The 20,631-nt window shown below is 45.6% G+C and overlaps 1 protein-coding gene across 8 annotated transcripts in view; it reads left to right on the forward strand.

The window, feature by feature from the left end:
* Positions 1-20,631, forward strand: part of shroom2a (shroom family member 2a) — a 94,023-nt gene that overhangs the window by 35,257 nt on the left and 38,135 nt on the right. For all 8 annotated transcript variants that reach the window (XM_029744573.1, XM_029744572.1, XM_029744579.1 and 5 more), the window contains 3 exons: positions 4,586-4,708; positions 7,653-10,257; positions 19,337-19,419. In XM_029744573.1, coding sequence (XP_029600433.1) covers positions 4,586-4,708; positions 7,653-10,257; positions 19,337-19,419 — 2,811 coding nt within the window. The remainder of the gene's footprint in view (positions 1-4,585; positions 4,709-7,652; positions 10,258-19,336; positions 19,420-20,631) is intronic.

Genomic DNA, 20,631 nt, shown 5'->3' on the forward strand with positions numbered 1-20,631 from the left:
CTCTGGGACATGTGGGACACACTATTCAACAGCCAGTGAAATAGCAAGGCGGCAAATTCAAAACAACAAAAATCTTTATTCAAATTTCTCAAACATACAACTATTATATCCCATTTTAAAGATACACTTCTCGTTAATCAAACCACACTGTCCGATTTCAAAAAGGCTTTACGGCGAAAGCATAACATTATATTATGTTAGGACAGCGCCTAGACAAGAAAAACCACACAGCCATTTTCCAAGCAAGGAGAGGCGTCACAAAAACCAGAAATACAGCTAAAATTAATCACTAACCTTTGATGATCTTCATCAGATGGCACTCATAGGACTTCATGTTACACAATACATGTATGTTTTGCTCGATAAAGTTCATATTTATGTCCAAATACCTCCATTTTGTTTGCGCGGTAGGTTCACTATTCCAAATGCAAGGCACGCGCTTACTAAGTCCATACGAAAAGTCCAAAAAGTTATACTACAGTTTGTAGAAACATGTCAAACGATGTATAGAATCAATCTTTAGGATGTTTTTATCATAAATCTTCCATAATATTCCAACCGGACTTTGTCTTCAAAAAAGAAAAGGAACACAGCTAACTCTCACATCAGCGCGCGCAATTGAGCTCATGTCATTTTCTCAGTCATCTGATTCCAATGGCTCTTATTCTCTCCCCAGTCACAGTAGAAGTATGAAACAACGTTCTAAAGACTGTTGACATCTAGTGGAAGCCTTAGGAAGTGCAAAATGACCCCATTGACACTGTATACTGGATAGGGAATCACTTGAAAAACTACAAACCTCAGATTTCCACACTTCCTGGTTGGAATGAATGATAAAGTTAATGTAATTGCACAGTTTTTAACTTTTACCCCTTTTTCTCCACAATTTCGCGGTATCCAATTGGTAGTTAGTCTTGTCCCATTGCTGCAACTCCCGTACAGACTCGGGAGAGGCAAAGGTCGAGAGACATGCCTCCTCTGAAACACGACCCTGCCAAGCCGCACTGCTTCTTGACACACTGCTCGCATAACCCGGAAGCCAGCCGCACCAATGTGTTCAGAGGAAACCGCGTACAACTGGTGACTGGGTCAGCGTGCATGTGCTCGACCTACCACAAGGAGTCGCTAGAGCGCGATGGGACAAGGTCATCCCGGCCAGCCAAACCCTCCCCTAACCCGGACGACGCTGGGCCAATTGTGAGACGCTTCATTGGTCTCCTGGTCGCGGCCGGCTGCAACACAGCCGGGGATCGAACCCGGGTCTGTAGTGACGTTTCTAGACTGCTGTGGCACTTTGGAGGCCACTGTAGTTTTAAGTTTAAACTGCAGAATTGTCTCTGACCCATGGGGAAAATGTGTAGACTTGCAGGAAATGAGCTTTAAAAACGGCAAAAGTTTCTCTCGTATGTGAAGGGGGCGGGCCTTTAAATAGTTCTTTCCCAGGGACAGAATTGATTCGTCTGGCCATGCACTGCTGCAGTCATAGTAAAACTCCATGTATACTATCTCTATCGCACTCCAAAGTTGGAGTTGAGTTCTGATTTTGAGGGGGAGGATGTCGCTATGACAAAAGGGATGTGACAGTCACGGAATTCTGGATGGCGGGATATTGGTCAGCCAAATGACCCTCCCAACAAAAAACATTTTTAATTTGGTTACACAACTCACATTTTCTCTTCTCTTCCTGACTGCATGTGCTGCTGCTGTAGGGCTGGGTGGTGTTGCCTACAGCAACCAAAAACATGTTTGTTTACGCAAGGAGGAACAAAGTTTAATCGCATTGTAAAGAGTGTTACCGCGGAAACGGAGGCCGTCCCGTCTTCAGTCAGCTGTTCGTTCTACAAGAACAAACAAAACATTTTTTTTATTTTCATGACGGTCTTAATCCATAATCGTTGTTTTACACGATTATACGGTTATTGTGCCTAGTCCCTCCAGCGCTTAGGTTGACCGTTTGTTAGGTTTGTTAAAATGGAGTCCTACGTGTCCGCTCTCTGGTTCAGCGTTTCAGCCTGTGTTCCTTCCCTGTTGGCAGGAATATGACAATGGTGGATTTAGTAGCTACTGGACAAATGCCCTCTGAGACTGATGTCCATGTGGCCAGGAGCTTTCTTAACAAGATATTACGAACTTCCATGAGGTATGCTTCCATTAGCTAGTTAGCCAATAACATCCATCCCTCTTCCTCCTCCGCTTGCCGTCATCCACCCAGACCTCTACCCATAATGCCATTCTTCTGCTGTGTGGTAATATCATCTTTCCAACCATCAGTGTTCCTTCGTAGTTCAGCATCTCCCGTGATTAGTCACCATTTTGTTTCATGATCGGTGTCCATTTTGTTTCATGATTAGTCACCATTTTGTTTCATGATCAGTGACCATTTTCTTTCCTTCATTGAGTAGTGTCATGGATAATGCTTTTATCGTGAGATTTATAGACTATAAGTAAGATTAATGTCAAGACCTTGACCTGTCATTCATGTTGAGGAGTTTCCATGGTTATCATAAACATTATCAGCCCATCTACACTGCCCTCATGACTTAATACTGTTGTGTTGTCAGTACTGCCTGTTGTGTTGTCAGTACTGCCTGTTGTGGTGTTAAATACTGCCTGTTGTGTTGTCAGTACTGCCTGTTGTGGTGTTGTGGTGTTACCACTGCCTGTTGTGGTGTTACTACTGCCTGTTGTGGTGTTACTACTGCCTGTTGCGGTGTTGTGGTGTTACTACTGCCTGTTGCGGTGTTACTACTGCCTGTTGTGGTGTTACTACTGCCTGTTGTGGTGTTGCTACTGCCTGTTGTGGTGTTACTACTGCCTGTTGTGGTGTTGTAGTGTTAGTACTGCCTGTTGCGGTGTTACTACTGCCTGTTGCGGTGTTACTACTGCCTGTTGCGGTGTTACTATTGCCTGTTGCGGTGTTGCTACTGCCTGTTGCGGTGTTGCTACTGCCTGTTGTGGTGTTGCTACTGCCTGTTGTGGTGTTGCTACTGCCTGTTGTGGTGTTGTGGTGTTACTACTGCCTGTTGTGGTGTTGTGGTGTTACTACTGCCTGTTGTGGTGTTGTGGTGTTACTACTGCCTGTTGCGGTGTTACTACTGCCTGTTGCGGTGTTACTACTGCCTGTTGTGGTGTTGCTACTGCCTGTTGTGGTGTTACTACTGCCTGTTGCGGTGTTACTACTACCTGTTGCGGTGTTACTACTGCCTGTTGTGGTGTTACTACTGCCTGTTGTGGTGTTACTACTGCCTGTTGCGGTGTTTTGATGTGACCTCATCACATGCATCACAGAATGAACCGTTTTAAAGGGTATGTTTTTGTTTCACTGCATAAGTCTGTTCGTTGTTTGATAGTCAAGGTTCAAGGTTTGTGAGCCAGAACTTTCTCTGCGGTTTTCATAGTTGTGAATATGGTGTGCAGTGTCCACACACTTTGTATTTCTTGTGCCTTGATCATGGTGTCATGGCCGTAGTGATCATGGCCGTAGTGATCATGGTGTCATGGCCGTAGTGATCATGGTGTCATGGCCGTAGTGATCATGGCCGTAGTGATCATGGCCGTAGTGATCATGGCGTTATGGCCGTAGTGATCATGGTGTCATGGCCGTAGTGATCATGGCCGTAGTGATCATGGTGTCATGGCCGTAGTGATCATGGCCGTAGTGATCATGGTGTCATGGCCGTAGTGATCATGGCCGTAGTGATCATGGCCGTAGTGATCATGGTGTCATGGCCGTAGTGATCATGGTGTCATGGCCGTAGTGATCATGGCCGTAGTGATCATGGCCGTAGTGATCATGGCGTCATGGCCGTAGTGATCATGGCGTCATGGCCGTAGTGATCATGGCCGTAGTGATTATGGTGACGTGTTTGTGATTTTCAGACGTGTCATGTTGCCTTTGTACTGTGTTGTTACTGTAACTCTTGTGTTACTGTAACTCTGTGTTGTGTTACTGTGTTGTGTTACTGTAACTGTATGTTTTGTTACGGTAACTGTATGTTTTGTTACTGTAACTCTGTGTTGTGTTACTGTGTTGTGTTACTGTAACTGTAACTCTGTGTTGTGTTACTGTAACTGTGTTGTGTTACTGTAAGTCTGTGTTGTGTTACTGTAACTCTGTGCTGTGTTACTGTAACTCTGTGCTGTGTTACTGTGTTGTGTTACTGTGTTGTGTTACTGTAACTGTAACTCTATGTTGTGTAACTAACTCTGTTGTGTTGCTGTAACTCTGTGTTTTGTTGCTGTAACTCTGTGTTGTTACTGTGGTGTTACTGTGTTGTGTTATTGTAACTGTGTGTTGTGTTACTGTAACTCTGTTGTGTTACTGTAACTCTGTGTTGTTACTGTAACTCTGTTACTGTAACTCTGTTGTGTTACTGTAACTCTGTTGTGTTACTGTAACTCTGTTGTGTTACTGTAACTCTGTGTTGTTACTGTAACTCTGTTACTGTAACTCTGTTGTGTTACTGTAACTCTGTGTTGTGTTGTCAATCAGCCAGTCACAGTAATGGAGGCCTGTTAATTTCTGCTTCCCAAGAGGACTTGGTCTAATCTAGTGCTTATCTCTCTCTCTCACTCACATCTTTAGGAGGAATGAATCCGTTAGCAGGCCTCACTCCTGGCACGCCACCAAGTTCAACGAGAGTCAATCAGAGACCGCCAAAACTCAGTCTCCGCCTCTGCCAGTCTGGCAGACCAGATATGATGCAAGGTAACCCAGTGTTCTGATCAGACACCAGATATGATGCAAGGTAACCCAGTGTTCTGATCAGACACCAGATATGATGCAAGGTAACCCAGTGTTCTGATCAGACACCAGATATGATGCAAGGTAACCCAGTGTTCTGATCAGACACCAGATATGATGCAAGGTAACCCAGTGTTCTGATCAGACACCAGATATGATGCAAGGTAACCCAGTGTTCTGATCAGACACCAGATATGATGCAAGGTAACCCAGTGTTCTGATCAGACACCAGATATGATGCAAGGTAACCCAGTGTTCTGATCAGACACCAGATATGATGCAAGGTAACCCAGTGTTCTGATCAGACACCAGATATGATGCAAGGTAACCCAGTGTTCTGATCAGACACCAGATATGATGCAAGGTAACCCAGTGTTCTGATCAGACTTAGAGCCCTACCCATTCGGGCCCTACCCATGCCCACTACATTCGGGCCCTACCCATGCCCACTACATTCGGGCCCTACCCATGCCCACTACATTCGGGCCCTACCCATGCCCACTACATTCGGGCCCTACCCATGCCCACTACATTCGGGCCCTACCCATGCCCACTACATTCGGTATTTGGGTTGGGGTTGACCCGTGAATACCTCTACTAGCATGTCCCCCCAAGTACTGTTAGACTATAGCATTATGTAGGACAATGGGCCTCTACTAGCATGTCCCCCAAGTACTGTTAGACTACAGCATTATGTAGGACAATGGGCCTCTACTAGCATGTCCCCCCAAGTACTGTTAGACTATAGCATTATGTAGGACAATGGGCCTCTACTAACATGTCCCCCAAGTACTGTTAGACTACAGCATTATGTAGGACAATGGGCCTCTACTAACATGTCCCCATAGTACTGTTAGACTACAGCATTATTTAGGACAATGGGCCTCTACTAGCATGTCCAAGTACTGTTAGACTATAGCATTATGTAGGACAATGGGCCTCTACTAACATGTCCCCCAAGTACTGTTAGACTACAGCATTATGTAGGACAATGGGCCTCTACTAACATGTCCCCCCAAGTACTGTTAGACTATAGCATTATGTAGGACAATGGGCCTCTACTAGCATGTCCCCCAAGTACTGTTAGACTACAGCATTATGTAGGACAATGGGCCTCTACTAGCATGTCCCCCCAAGTACTGTTAGACTATAGCATTATGTAGGACAATGGGCCTCTACTAACATGTCCCCCAAGTACTGTTAGACTACAGCATTATGTAGGACAATGGGCCTCTACTAACATGTCCAAGTACTGTTAGACTACAGCATTATGTAGGACAATGGGCCTCTACTAACATGTCCAAGTACTGTTAGACTACAGCATTATGTAGGACAATGGGCCTCTACTAGCATATCCAAGTACTGTTAGACTACAGCATTATGTAGGACAATGGGCCTCTACTAGCATGTCCCCCCAAGTACTGTTAGACTACAGCATTATGTAGGACAATGGGCCTCTACTAACATGTCCCCCAAGTACTGTTAGACTACAGCATTATGTAGGACAATGGGCCTCTACTAACATGTCCCCCAAGTACTGTTAGACTATAGCATTATGTAGGACAATGGGCCTCTACTAGCATGTCCCCCAAGTACTGTTAGACTACAGCATTATGTAGGACAATGGGCCTCTACTAGCATGTCCAAGTACTGTTAGACTACAGCATTATGTAGGACAATGGGCCTCTACTAGCATGTCCCCCAAGTACTGTTAGACTACAGCATTATGTAGGACAATGGGCCTCTACTAACATGTCCCCCCAAGTACTGTTAGACTACAGCATTATGTAGGACAATGGGCCTCTACTAGCATGTCCAAGTACTGTTAGACTACAGCATTATGTAGGACAATGGGCCTCTACTAGCATGTCCAAGTACTGTTAGACTATAGCATTATGTAGGACAATGGGCCTCTACTAACATGTCCCCCAAGTACTGTTAGACTATAGCATTATGTAGGACAATGGGCCTCTACTAGCATGTCCAAGTACTGTTAGACTACAGCATTATGTAGGACAATGGGCCTCTACTAACATGTCCAAGTACTGTTAGACTATAGCATTATGTAGGACAATGGGCCTCTACTAGCATGTCCCCCAAGTACTGTTAGACTACAGCATTATGTAGGACAATGGGCCTCTACTAGCATGTCCAAGTACTGTTAGACTACAGCATTATGTAGGACAATGGGCCTCTACTAACATGTCCCCATAGTACTGTTAGACTACAGCATTATGTAGGACAATGGGCCTCTACTAACATGTCCCCCAAGTACTGTTAGACTACAGCATTATGTAGGACAATGGGCCTCTACTAACATGTCCCCCCAAGTACTGTTAGACTACAGCATTATGTAGGACAATGGGCCTCTACTAGCATGTCCAAGTACTGTTAGACTACAGCATTATGTAGGACAATGGGCCTCTACTAGCATGTCCAAGTACTGTTAGACTATAGCATTATGTAGGACAATGGGCCTCTACTAACATGTCCCCCAAGTACTGTTAGACTACAGCATTATGTAGGACAATGGGCCTCTACTAGCATGTCCAAGTACTGTTAGACTATAGCATTATGTAGGACAATGGGCCTCTACTAGCATGTCCAAGTACTGTTAGACTATAGCATTATGTAGGACAATGGGCCTCTACTAGCATGTCCCCCCAAGTACTGTTAGACTACAGCATTATGTAGGACAATGGGCCTCTACTAGCATATCCAAGTACTGTTAGACTACAGCATTATGTAGGACAATGGGCCTCTACTAGCATGTCCCCCAAGTACTGTTAGACTACAGCATTATGTAGGACAATGGGCCTCTACTAACATGTCCAAGTACTGTTAGACTACAGCATTATGTAGGACAATGCATTATGTATCTCCAACAGCCTGTCTCTGTCCTCCCTAGCTCCTCTTCTACCAACCTCTCCTCGTCCGGCTGGGACCAGAACCAGACTAACCTACGGCGAGTATCAGACCAGTTCAGCTCTCTGGGCAGCATGGACAGTCTAGACGTCTCCCACCACCCCTACCCACCTGGTCACCTGTCCCCTGGACGCCTCTCCCCGGTCAAGTCCAACACCAGCACGGAGCACCTGGGAGGAGGAAAGAGGGACTCGGCATACAGCTCCTTTTCCACCAATTCTGGTACCCCAGACTACACCCTCTCCAAGACACCAGACTACACCCTCCCTAAGAGCAATGCTGCCTCCACAGAGAACATGCTTTATGAGGTGAGCCAGTGGGAATCAGGGGGCCGGCCCAGTAACGACAGACACAGCCTGAGTAGTGAGGGGGTGAGGCAGGACGAGAGGCCAGGGTACCTGCAGCTTGCTGGGGGACATGGGGCCAGTGTGGGCCGGGACAGCCCCAGGACAGAGGAGCAGTCAGGACCAGGTTTTTCCCACTCCTCCAGCTCTGCTAGGGCTAGCTGCGGGCCCGTCTGGCACGTTCCTGACAAGAAGAAGACCTCTGATCCTTCTCCTCCCCTTCCGCCCGTACGCAGTGACAGTTTCGCTGCTACGAAGTCCCATGAGAAGGTTCTGGTTATAGCCTGTCCAGAGGGACCTGGTGCTCACACCCAGCCCAAGGCCCATGGTAAAGCACTGGACAAAGGAATGGACAACATGGTCCCTCCTTACATTTCACCAAAGAACTGTCATCAGAACCAAGTGAACTGTAACACGCTGTGCTCTCTATCCAGTAGTGATGTCAGGCAGGGCCAGCCCCCACCTACCTACCTGCCCTGCCACCAGAGACAGTACAGTAATGAGAGCTCTCTCTACTCTCACCCCAGGACTTGGTCTGTCCCCAAACAGCAGAACGTTAGCGGCTGCTACAGCAGTATGCAGGAGCTCCCCACCAACTACAATACCCAGAACACCCAGCTCTACAGCCAGACCACCAACTACAATACCCAGAACACCCAGCTCTACAGCCAGACCACCAACTACAATACCCAGAACACCCAGCTCTACAGCCAGACCACCAACTACAATACCCAGAACACCCAGCTCTACAGCCAGACCCCAGACAGCACTGAAGACAGCCGGTACTACTGTGTGACGGCCAGACAGCCTGGTCAACCGGTCACCCAGGCCTTACTGGTCAAGACTGACGAAAGGAAGGGTGGAGGGTGCAGAGAGGAGGGTGTGGAGGGTGGCGGTGAAAGGAGGAGCGCAGTGAGCATCGTACAGGGTGGAAGAGATAAGAAGTCACTCACTCCCCTGGGGTCAGGGGTTACCAAGGCTAAGTACCAGCCACTTCAACCCCTCAACAACAAGGACAGTAAGGGATACAGCAGACAGGATGACGGCTCCCGCCACAAACAGCCAGCTACCATTTGTCCCTCTGCTGTACTGGACACGTCTACAGGCCAGCCCAACCTGAAGAGAAACAACAGTCCGAATGCAGAGCCCCACTATATGAGTTACCCCCTTAGAAGACAGTCTCTACAGCCTCTTCAGCAGGACACCATACACCATCAAGAGATGCTGCCAGACAGTCAGATCCGCCCTCAGACCACCAGCGGCCTCAGCAACTCAGGCCTCGTACCCAGAGACTGTTCCACTGGGGAGACTGTAGATCTCTCCAGTAACCAGTGCACCAGGACCGACCGGTTCGCCACCACCCTGAGGAATGAGATCCAGATGAGACGAGCCCAGCTGCAGAAGAGTAAGAGCGCTGCCTCCCTGAGTGGACCCTGTGAGGCGGAGGAGGACCATGAGGTGCCAGAGGTCTGGAGGCCCAAAGACACCAGCTCTTCTTCAGATGGCTGCTTCACCTCCACCTATAAGGATCATCTGAAGGAAGCGCAGGCCCGCGTGCTGAAGGCCACCTCCTTTAGAAGGAGAGACCTGGAGCCTGTCCTTCTGGAGCACCCTGGGGTGGAGGCAGGGTCCCCGCCGGACTACTCCTCCTCTGGTTTGGGGAGGAGCGACAACTCTAACCCCCTGTCCAACATCTTTGAGGGCCTCCCAGCCAGGTCTGGCTCTGCCCAGAGTCAGGTGACCCGTATCGGAAGCAGGAAGCGTTTCACCATGGAGAAGAAGGTCCGGTGTTTCTCTGAGCCAGACAAAATCAATGAGGTGGGAGTGGAGGAGGACCTGACCCCCACTGAGGGTGCAGGTGCTTTGCTGAACCGACACTCCACCGCCAGACCTGCTTTCACCAGACCCCTCCCTAAAACTGCCCTGCCAGGCTCTGTAGAGGACTGTGGAGAGGGCAAACAGATAGCCAGGGGTGATTGTGACATGTCCAGCGGCAGGAAGGAACAGAGAGAGTGTCAGGGACAGGACCACAGACAGCAGGCCCTTCTGGAGCTGCAGAGACTGGGGACTTTTGCTGAGTACGAGACCACCTGGAACACCCAGAAGAAAGCAGCTGAGACCAGACGCTCAGCACGCTCCCAGTCTGCTGATAACATCCTGGATCCTGGAGGAGATGACAGGACCAAACCAGCCCCAGTCCACGAGAGGTCCCGATCCTCACCCTCCGCTGACTTCTATGACAAGGTGAGATACTGGCATCCTATCCTCACCCTCCGCTGACCCCTTGGGCTAGGCTGAGGAGTGACCCCTTGGGCTAGGCTGAGGAGTGACCCCTTGGGCTAGGCTGAGGAGTGACCCCTCGGGCTAGGCTGAGGAGTGACCCCTCGGGCTAGGCTGAGGAGTGACCCCTCGGGCTAGGCTGAGGAGTGACCCCTCGGGCTAGGCTGAGGAGTGACCCCTCGGGCTAGGCTGAGGAGCGACCCCTCGGGCTAGGCTGAGGAGTGACACTAGGGTACATCTGTAGAGTGCAGGAATGATGGTTGAAGACAAGGTTTCCATTTCTGGTTATTATTAACCAACTAAAAGGTCAGACACAAGGACTCAGGAGCTCATGGGGTTGGGTAAGATGAAGATATGTAATGGCTTGTAAGGCTGATAAGGTTGTGTGTGTTCTGGAACATTCCTCGCTGGCCATAACTAATAACAGGAGCATTTGCAGTGGAGACTATACTATGTAGGCCTGATTCTTCAGAGAAACTAAAGGCAATCAAACTTCGCTCCAACTGAACTGTCCCGTTGGTGTTGAGCGTTCTTCTTCCTTTGGTCGTTGCGTGCTAGAGATGTTATTTTCCTTGTTTTCTACGTACCAACTCGTTATTCTTTGGGTTGTTGCTTATTACAATCCTAACATACCTGAGCCTATCACATTGAACAACAACCTGTAGTGTTTTCTCAACGTAGTGGTGAACACACTAAACCATCTGACACAGACTGGGGTCACACACTGCAAGACTCTTCACTTGGTCGTGAGGATTCTCCACACCGCCACGCTGTCCCACAAAATAATAGCTAGAACGACCTGTGGCTCAAAGCTGCCTCATAAAAGTTTTCAATCAGACATTCACGCTTGCCTTACAGTTCAAATATCAAGCCATCATCCTAAATTGAATAACATTGCTTGTGAACTAAAGAGCTGCAATGATTTAACACTTTGGTTAAAGGCAAGTACAAACACATTCTAGTAGTAGTCATGGCTCCAGAGTCTATACATTAGAGGTCGACCGATTATGATTTTTCAACACCGATACCGATTATTGGAGGACCCTCGAAAAAATACCGATTAATCGGCCACTTTTGTTTTTTAAATGTATTTATTTGTAATAATGACAATTACAACAATACTGAATGCACACTTATTTTAACTTAATATAAATACATCAATATAATCTATTTAGCCTCAAATAAGTAATGAAACAAGTGTTGGAGAAGAAAGTAAAAGTGCAATATGTGCCATGTAAAAAAGCTAACGTTTAAGTTCCTTGCTCAGAACATGAGAACATATGAAAGCTGGTGGTTCCTTTTAACATGAGTCTTCAATATTCCCAGGTAAGAAGTTTTAGGTTGTAGTTATTATAGGAATTATAGGACTATTTCTCTCTATACCATTTGTATTTCATATACCTTTTGACTATTGGATGTTCTTATAGGCACTTTAGTATTGCCAGTGTAGCAATATAGCTTCCGTCCCTCTCCTCGGACCTACCTGGGCTCGAACCAGGAACACATCGACAACAGCCAACCTCGAAGCAGCGTTACCCATGTAGAGGAAGGGAAACAACTACTCCAAGTCTCAGAGCGAGTGGCGTTTGAAACGCTATTAGCGCGCACCTGGCTAACTAGCTAGCCATTTCACATCGGTTACACCAGCCTCATCTCGGGATTTGATAGGCTTGAAGTCATAAACGGCGCATTGCGAAGAGCTGCTGGCAAAACGCACGAAGGTGCTGTTTGACTGAATGCTGACGAGCCTGATGGTGCCTACCACCGCTCAGTCAGACTGCTCTATCAAATCATAGACTTAATTATAACATAATAACACACAGAAACACAAGCCTTAGGTCATTAATATGGTCCAATCCGGAAACTATCATCTTGAAAACAAAATGTTTATTCTTTCAGTGAAGTACAGAACCGTTCTGTATTTTATCTAACGGGTGGCACCCATAAGTCTAAATATTCCTGTTACATTGCACAACCTTCAATGTTATGTCATAATTACGTAAAATTCTGGCAAATTAGTTCGCAACGAGCCAGGCGGCCCAAACTGTTGCATATACCCTGACTCTGCGTGCAATGAACGGAAGAGAGGTGACACAATTTCACCTGGTTAATATTGCCTGCTAACCTGGATTTCTTTTAGCTCAATATGCAGGTTTAAAAATATATACTTCTGTGTATTGATTTTAAGAAAGGCATTGATGTTTATGGTTAGGTACAGTCGTGCAACGATTGTGCTTTTTTCGCAAATGCGCTTTTGTTAAATCATCCCCCGTCAAAGTCGGCTGTCTTTGTTAGGAAGAAATAGTCTTCACAGTTCGCAACGAGCCAGGCGGCCAAAACTGCTGCATATACCCTGACTCTGTTTGCAAGAGAAGTGACACATTTTCCCTAGTTAAAAGAAATTCATGTTAGCAGGCAATATTAACTAAATATGCAGGTTTAAAAATGTATACTTGTGTATTGATTTTAAGAAAGACATTGATGTTTATGGTTAGGTACAAGTTGGAGCAACGACCGTCCTTTTTCCGCGAATGTGCACCGCATCGATTATATGCAACGCAGGACAGGCTAGATAAAATAGTAATATCATCAACCATGTGTAGTTAACTTGTGATTATGATTGATTGATTGATTGTTTTTTATAAGATAAGTTTAATGCTAGCTAGCAACTTACCTTGGCTTCTTACTGCATTCGCGTAACAGGCAGGCTCCTCGTGGAGTGCAATGTAAAGCAGGTGGTTAGAGCGTTGGACTAGTTAACCGTAAGGTTGCAAGATTGAATCCCCGAGCTGACAAGGTAAAAACCTGTCGTTCTGCCCCTGAACAAGGCAGTTAACCCACCGTTCCTTGGCCGTCATTGAAAATAAGAATGTATTCTTAACTGACTTGCCTAGTTAAAAAATATTTATAAAAAAAAAAAAGAAGCTAATTGGTGGCCAAAAATACCGATTATCGATTGTTATGAAAACTTGAAATCGGCCCTAATTAATCGGCCATTCCGATTAATCGGCCGACCTCTAATTCATATGGTTACACTCAAGACTCCCAGTTACCCAGTAAATGTTCGTTTTGTTCAATCAAGTCCCTCTTTATATCCCAAAACCTCTGTTTTGCTAGCGCGTTTTGTTCAGTTATCCACTGTCTCAAACAACATCCGGTGAAATTGCAGAGCGTGAAACTCAACAAAACAGAAATTCTCATAATAAACATACATAAAAGATACAAATGATATACACCAGCTTAAAGATAAACTTCTTGTTAACCTGTTGGGGATAGGGGGCAGTATTTGCACGGCCGGATAAAAAACGTACCCGATTTAATCTGGTTACTACTCCTGCCCAGTAACTAGAATATGCATATAATTGATTTGGATAGAAAACACCCTAAAGTTTCTAAAACTGTTTGAATGGTGTCTGTGAGTATAACAGAACTCATATGGCAGTCAAAACCCTGAGACAAATCCTGACAGGAAACTGAAATCTGATGTGTGGAAATCACTTCAAACATTTGCCATTGAAACACACAGGGGCTTATGAATCATTTAGCACTTCCTATGGCTTCCACTAGATGTCCCCAGTCTTTACAAAGTGGTTTGAGTCTCCTACTATCAAAACTGACTGAAAGAGAGGCTGTTGATCTTGGTCACAGGTGGAGGGCCATTTACCATTATGACGCGGCCGCCCATGGCTACCCTCCCCTTTCGAAACGTTTTGAAAGACAATGCAACCGTCCCCATGGAATATTATTGAAGCTCTGGTTGAAAAAGGCCCTAAAGATTTATGTTATACAACGTTTGACATGTTTGAACGAACTTAAATATTTTTTTTTTGTACATTCGTGACGACAAGTCCGACTCACCATGGTACATTTTCAGTAGCCTTCGGAGCGCGCTAACAATTGGGACATAAATGATTAACTTTTTCGAACAAAACTACATTTGTTATGGATCTGGGGTTCCTGGAAGTGCCTTCTGATAAAGATAATCAAAGGTAAGGGGTTATTTACAATAGTATTTTTGATGGTTGATCGTTCCAAGATGGCTCCAACATGTATAGCCTAGCCTATTTTTCTGGGCATACCACGTCGTTTATTGCAAAGTGTGATTTCCCAGTAAAGTTATTTTTAAATCTGGCAAAGCGGTGGCATTCAAGACATGTTAATCTATAAGTCTTTGAATGACAATATTAAATTTTAACAATGTTTTCGAATAGTAATTTTGTAAATTGTAGCGCTGCTTCACCGGAAGCATTTGAGGGAAAAGATTTTCTGAACGTCACGCGCCGATGTAAAATGCTGTTTTTATATATAAATATGAACTTTATCGAACAAAAAATGCATGTATTGTGTAACATGATGTCCTAGGAGTGTCATCTGATGAAGATTGTCAAAGGTTAGTGCTGCATTTAGCTGTGTTTTGGGTATTTGTGATGCATCTAGTTGCTTTGAAAATGGCTGTGTGATTATTTCTGGCTGGGTTCTCTCCTAACATAATCTAATGTTTTGCTTTTGCTGTAAAGTCTTTTTGAAATCGGACAACTTGGTTCGATTCAGGAGAGGTGTATCTATAAAACGGTGTAAAATAGTCATATGTTTGAGAAATTGAAGTTATAGCATTTATGAGGTTTTGCATTTCGCGCGACGCGATTCCACTGGCTGTTGATTAGGGTGGGACGCAGAGAGGTTAATCCAACTGCTGTATCAGATTTCAAAAAGGCTTTACGGCGAAACCAAACCATGCGATTATCTGAAAACAGCGCCCAGCAGACAAATCATTACAAACAGTTAGCAGCCAAGAAGAGGAGTAACAAAAGTCAAAAATAGCGATAAAATGTATCACTTACCTTTGATGACCTTCATATGGTTGCACTGCGAAGACTCCATGTTACACAATAAATGTTTGTTTTGTTCGATAATGTCCCTCTTTATATTCAAAAACCTCAATTTTTGTTGCTGTGTTTTGTTCAGTAATCCACTAGAACAATGCGCGATCACAATAGACAGACGAAAAATCTAAAAAGTACCATAAAAGTTCGTAGAAACATGTCAAATGATGTTTATAATCAATCCTCAGGTTGTTTTTGTCATAAATAATCGATCATATTTCAACCGGACAATAGCTTCGTCAATAGAAAAGGAGAAACAAGAAAGGTGCGCTCCCGGTCATGCGCTGGACTCATGTCTGGAAATTTCCACTGTCCTCTCATTGAAAGGGGTGTTTCTCCCTAATATTTCAGCGTAAAAGCTTGAAATAATGCCTAAAGACTGGCCACATGTAGTGGAAGCCATAGGGATCATGAACTGGGTCATAAGTCTTTGTATGGTGGATAGACTTTCAATGGAAAAACAGGCATTTCAAAATAATAGCACTTCCTCTATGGATTTTCCTCAGGTTTTTGCCTGCCATATCAGTTCTGTTATACTCACAGACATTATTTTAACAGTTTTGGAAACTTTAGAGTATTTTCTATCCAAATCTTATATACATGTCCTAGCTTCTGGGCCTGAGTAGCAGGCAGTTTACTTTGGGCACGCTTTTCATCCAAAATTACGAATGGTGCCCCCTACCCTAGTGAGGTTAACTGAGGAGAGTAGCCTTTTCTGGGTGTTTGGAGTCATACCTTGTGGGAATGGTAATAATCTGAGAAAGATTTAGGGAGTCCCACTGTTTTAGGATTTGGTCAGGTGGTTTAAGCATATCCCAGTTTAGGTCACCTAGCAGGACAAATTCAGACTTGCTGATGGAGGACGATAGCGCCCAGCAACAGTCAACAAAGAGCTATTTGAAAGTTTAATGCTTAAAACCAGCAAATCAAATTGTTTGGGGACAGACTTGGTGGAGACAACCGAGCACTGAAGGTGATCCTTGGTAAAGATTGCCACTCCACCACCTTTGGAAGATCTGTCTTGCCGAAAAAGGTTATAACCATAAAGGTTAACATCAGTATTCAAAACACTCTTCCTTAACCACGTCTCAGTAATGACCAACACATCTGGATTGGAGCTGTGAACCCACACTTTCAATTGGTCCATTTTAGGTAATAAGCTTCTAGTGTTAAAGTGCAGAAAACCCAGGCTTTTACAAGAGCAGAAATCAGTGAAGCAGATATCAGAGCACAAGACAGAATTGGTGCTAGCAACAGTAGATGGGACAGGGTGTACATGCACATTTCCAGATATCATCAGTAGTAATATAATCAGGGCACGGCAGAGGACAGGGAGAGCTCTGCAGTGTTGATTTATGACATCTGAATGTGCATTAGATGGCAACAAGATCATATTATACAGCAATTTCATCAGGTAACATGAATACAAAGCCGGTGAGAGGTGGTTAGAATAGGATGGGAGGCCAAAAGTCTGTGTAACCAATAGAAAGTCAGAGTCCCGAGTATGGGAACAAACAGACTGTCCCACGGTTAGGTAAACAAGAAAGTTCATAGTCAACAAAGCATGCAGGAGTCATAAGGCAAATAGCAAAATGCACAAGATAAAAATACACAACGACTTGGGGCTAGCCATTGTAAGTTCAGAGTCACCCCTACCTTGTCACAACACAACTGATTGGCTTAAAACACATTAAGAAGGAAAGAAATGCCACTAACTTTAAAAAAAGGCACACCTGTTAATTGAAATGCATTCCAGGTGACTACCTCCTATGGCTGATTGAGAGAATGCCAAGAGTGTGTAAAGCTGTCAAGGCAAAGGGTTTTGAAGACTTTGAAGAATCTCAAGTATAAAATATATTTGGATTTGTTTAACACTTTTATTGGTTACTACATGATTCCATATGTGTTATTTCATAGTTTTGATGTCTTCACTATTATTCAACAATGTACAGCTGGGACAGGAGAGGGTCTCCCAGTGTAGTCCACAGTGTGCTGGGACAGGGTCTCCCAGTGTAGTCCACAGTGTGCTGGGACAGGGTCTCCCAGTGTAGTCCACAGTGTGCTGGGACAGGAGAGGTTCGATAGGCTCCCATGCCTCAGCTGGGTGAACAGGTTCTCGTGCCTTGACGGAGGCGACCGGGGAGATCTCAGCCGGCTCATCAGTCTCTCACGCCTGTATCTTTGGATGGTGTATCAATATACCCTGTCACTACAAAGTGTAATTAATAACTTCACCATGCTCAAAGGGATATTCATCTGCTTTTTACATTTTTACACATCTACCAATCAGTGCCCTTCTTTGCGAGACATTGGAAAACCTCCCTGGTCTTTGTGGTTGAATCTGTGTTTGAAATACACTTCTCGATTGAGTGTCCTAACAGATAATTGTATGTGTGGGGTACAGAGATGAGGTAGTCATTCAAACATTATTGAACACTGAATGAGTCCATGTGACTTATTATGTGACTTGTTAAACACATTTTTAATCCTGAACTTATTTAGGCTTGCTATAACAAAGGGGATGAAAACTTATTGACTGAAGACATTTCAGCTTTTATTTTTTTCTTAAATTCAAAAAAAAGAATTGACAAAAAAAAATCCACTTTGACATTATGGGGTATTTTGTGTAGGCCAGTTACAAAATCTCAATTGAATCCATTTTAAATTCAGGCTGAAATGTGTAAAAAGGAAAGGCTAAAGTACTTTCTGAAGGCGCCGTATGACCTCATCTTGTTAGGACAAGTTGACTGAGTGAGTAATATAGTAAACAAATATTAATCCAGGTTAACACAAAGACACACCCTCAGATGAGAGAGATCACAAAACCGAAAACCTTCAGTAATCTGTAGAACCGACTGGATGTTTCACTGATGTACAAGAATCTAAATCTGGCTGTCTGTCTGTTGCTGCAGTGGTGAGGGTTGTTGTCTGTCTGTCTGTCTGTCTGTCTGTTGCTGCAGTGGAGAGGGTTGCTGTCTGTCTGTCTGTCTGCTGCAGTGGTGAGGGTTGTTGTCTGTCTGTCTGTTGCTACAGTGGTGAGGGTTGTTGTCTGTCTGTCTGTTGCTGCAGTGGTGAGGGTTGTTGTCTGTCTGTCTGTTGCTGCAGTGGTGAGGGTTGTTGTCTGTCTGTCTGTTGCTACAGTGGTGAGGGTTGTTGTCTGTCTGTCTGTTGCTACAGTGGTGAGGGTTGTTGTCTGTCTGTCTGTTGCTGCAGTGGTGAGGGTTGTTGTCTGTCTGTCTGTTGCTGCAGTGGTGAGGGTTGTTGTCTGTCTGTCTGTTGCTGCAGTGGTGAGGGTTGTGGTCTGTCTGTCTGTTGCTGCAGTGGTGAGGGTTGTGGTCTGTCTGTCTGTTGCTGCAGTGGTGAGGGTTGTGGTCTGTCTGTCTGTTGCTGCAGTGGTGAGGGTTGTTGTCTGTCTGTCTGTTGCTGCAGTGGTGAGGGTTGTGGTCTGTCTGTCTGTTGCTGCAGTGGTGAGGGTTGTTGTCTGTCTGTCTGTTGCTGCAGTGGTGAGGGTTGTCTGTCTGTCTGTCTGTTTGTTGCTGCAGTGGTGAGGGTTGTGGTCTGTCTGTCTGTTGCTGCAGTGGTGAGGGTTGTGGTCTGTCTGTCTGTCTGCTGCAGTGGTGAGGGTTGTTGTCTGTCTGTCTGTTGCTGCAGTGGTGAGGGTTGTTGTCTGTCTGTTGCTACAGTGGTGAGGGTTGTGGTCTGTCTGTTGCTACAGTGGTGAGGGTTGTGGTCTGTCTGTTGCTTCAGTGGTGAGGGTTGTGGTCTGTCTGTCTGTCTGTTGCTGCAGTGGTGAGGGTTGTGGTCTGTCTGTCTGTCTGTCTGTTGCTTCAGTGGTGAGGGTTGTGGTCTGTCTGTCTGTCTGTCTGTTGCTGCAGTGGTGAGGGTTGTTGTCTGTCTGTCTGTTGCTGCAGTGGTGAGGGTTGTTTGTCTGTCTGTCTGTCTGTCTGTTGCTACAGTGGTGAGGGTTGTCTGTCTGTTGCTGCAGTGGTGAGGGTTGTTGTCTGTCTGTTGCTACAGTGGCGAGGGTTGTAGTCTGATGGCGAGGGTTGTAGTCTGATGGCGAGGGTTGTAGTCTGATGGCGAGGGTTGTAGTCTGATGGCGAGGGTTGTAGTCTGATGGCTGGTGAGTTTACAACATTTATGTTCCATCTTCCTCTCAGAGCCACGTTCCAGGGAGGAAGTCAGCAGAAAATTCCCAACTGGAGAGCCAACCTACCCAACAGGACAACAACATCACTGTGAGGTGAGCATCTCTCATTTAATATCCCTGCAATTATACAGTTACACTACATTGCTGTCTGGGGAACGTTGCCCTTTTAGCAATCCTCCAAGGAGAAATGTCAACTGGAGTGTTCAAGAGTTTTTGTCGCCCGGGGAAACAGATGATCGTCTTTAGTTACTGAGGAGAGTGCTGTTACAGGTGTACCTCTCTTTTGGAAATGTTGTGATTGGGAATCTTTGCTGGATCTATTGTCTCACCGTGATAGACTCCCAATGGTAATGTCTGCTGTGAGGCTTTGCCAGTAGGGTAACCCTACCCAAGGGTACCAGTGGTATGTAATGTAGCATGGCCATAACCCTGTCAGACCAGTGGTATGTAATGGAGCATGGCCATAACCCTGTCAGACCAGTGGTATGTAATGTAGCATGGCCATAACCCTGTCAGACCAGTGGTATGTAATGTAGCATGGCCATAACCCTGTCAGACCAGTAGACCAGTGGTATGTAATGTAGCATGGCCGTAGCCCTGTCAGACCAGTAGACCAGTGGTATGTAATGTAGCATGGCCGTAGCCCTGTCAGACCAGTGGTATGTAATGTAGCGTGGCCATAACCCTGTCAGACCAGTAGACCAGTGGTATGTAATGTAGCATGGCCGTAACCCTGTCAGACCAGTGGTATGTAATGTAGCATGGCCGTAGCCCTGTCAGACCAGTGGTATGTAATGTAGCATGGCCATAACCCTGTCAGACCAGTAGACCAGTGGTATGTAATGTAGCATGGCCGTAGCCCTGTCAGACCAGTAGACCAGTGGTATGTAATGTAGCATGGCCGTAGCCCTGTCAGACCAGTGGTATGTAATGTAGCGTGGCCATAACCCTGTCAGACCAGTAGACCAGTGGTATGTAATGTAGCATGGCCGTAACCGTCAGACCAGTAGACCAGTGGTATGTAATGTAGCATGGCCGTAGCCCTGTCAGACCAGTGGTATGTAATGTAGCATGGCCGTAACCCTGTCAGACCAGTGGTATGTAATGTAGCATGGCCGTAGCCCTGTCAGACCAGTGGTATGTAATGTAGCATGGCCGTAGCCCTGTCAGACCAGTGGTATGTAATGTAGCGTGGCCGTAGCCCTGTCAGACCAGTGGTATGTAATGTAGCATGGCCGTAGCCCTGTCAGACCAGTGGTATGTAATGTAGCGTGGCCGTAACCCTGTCAGACCAGTGGTATGTAA

Source organism: Salmo trutta, unplaced genomic scaffold (assembly GCF_901001165.1).
Source record: "Salmo trutta unplaced genomic scaffold, fSalTru1.1, whole genome shotgun sequence".
NCBI classification, from domain to species: Eukaryota; Metazoa; Chordata; class Actinopteri; order Salmoniformes; family Salmonidae; genus Salmo; species Salmo trutta.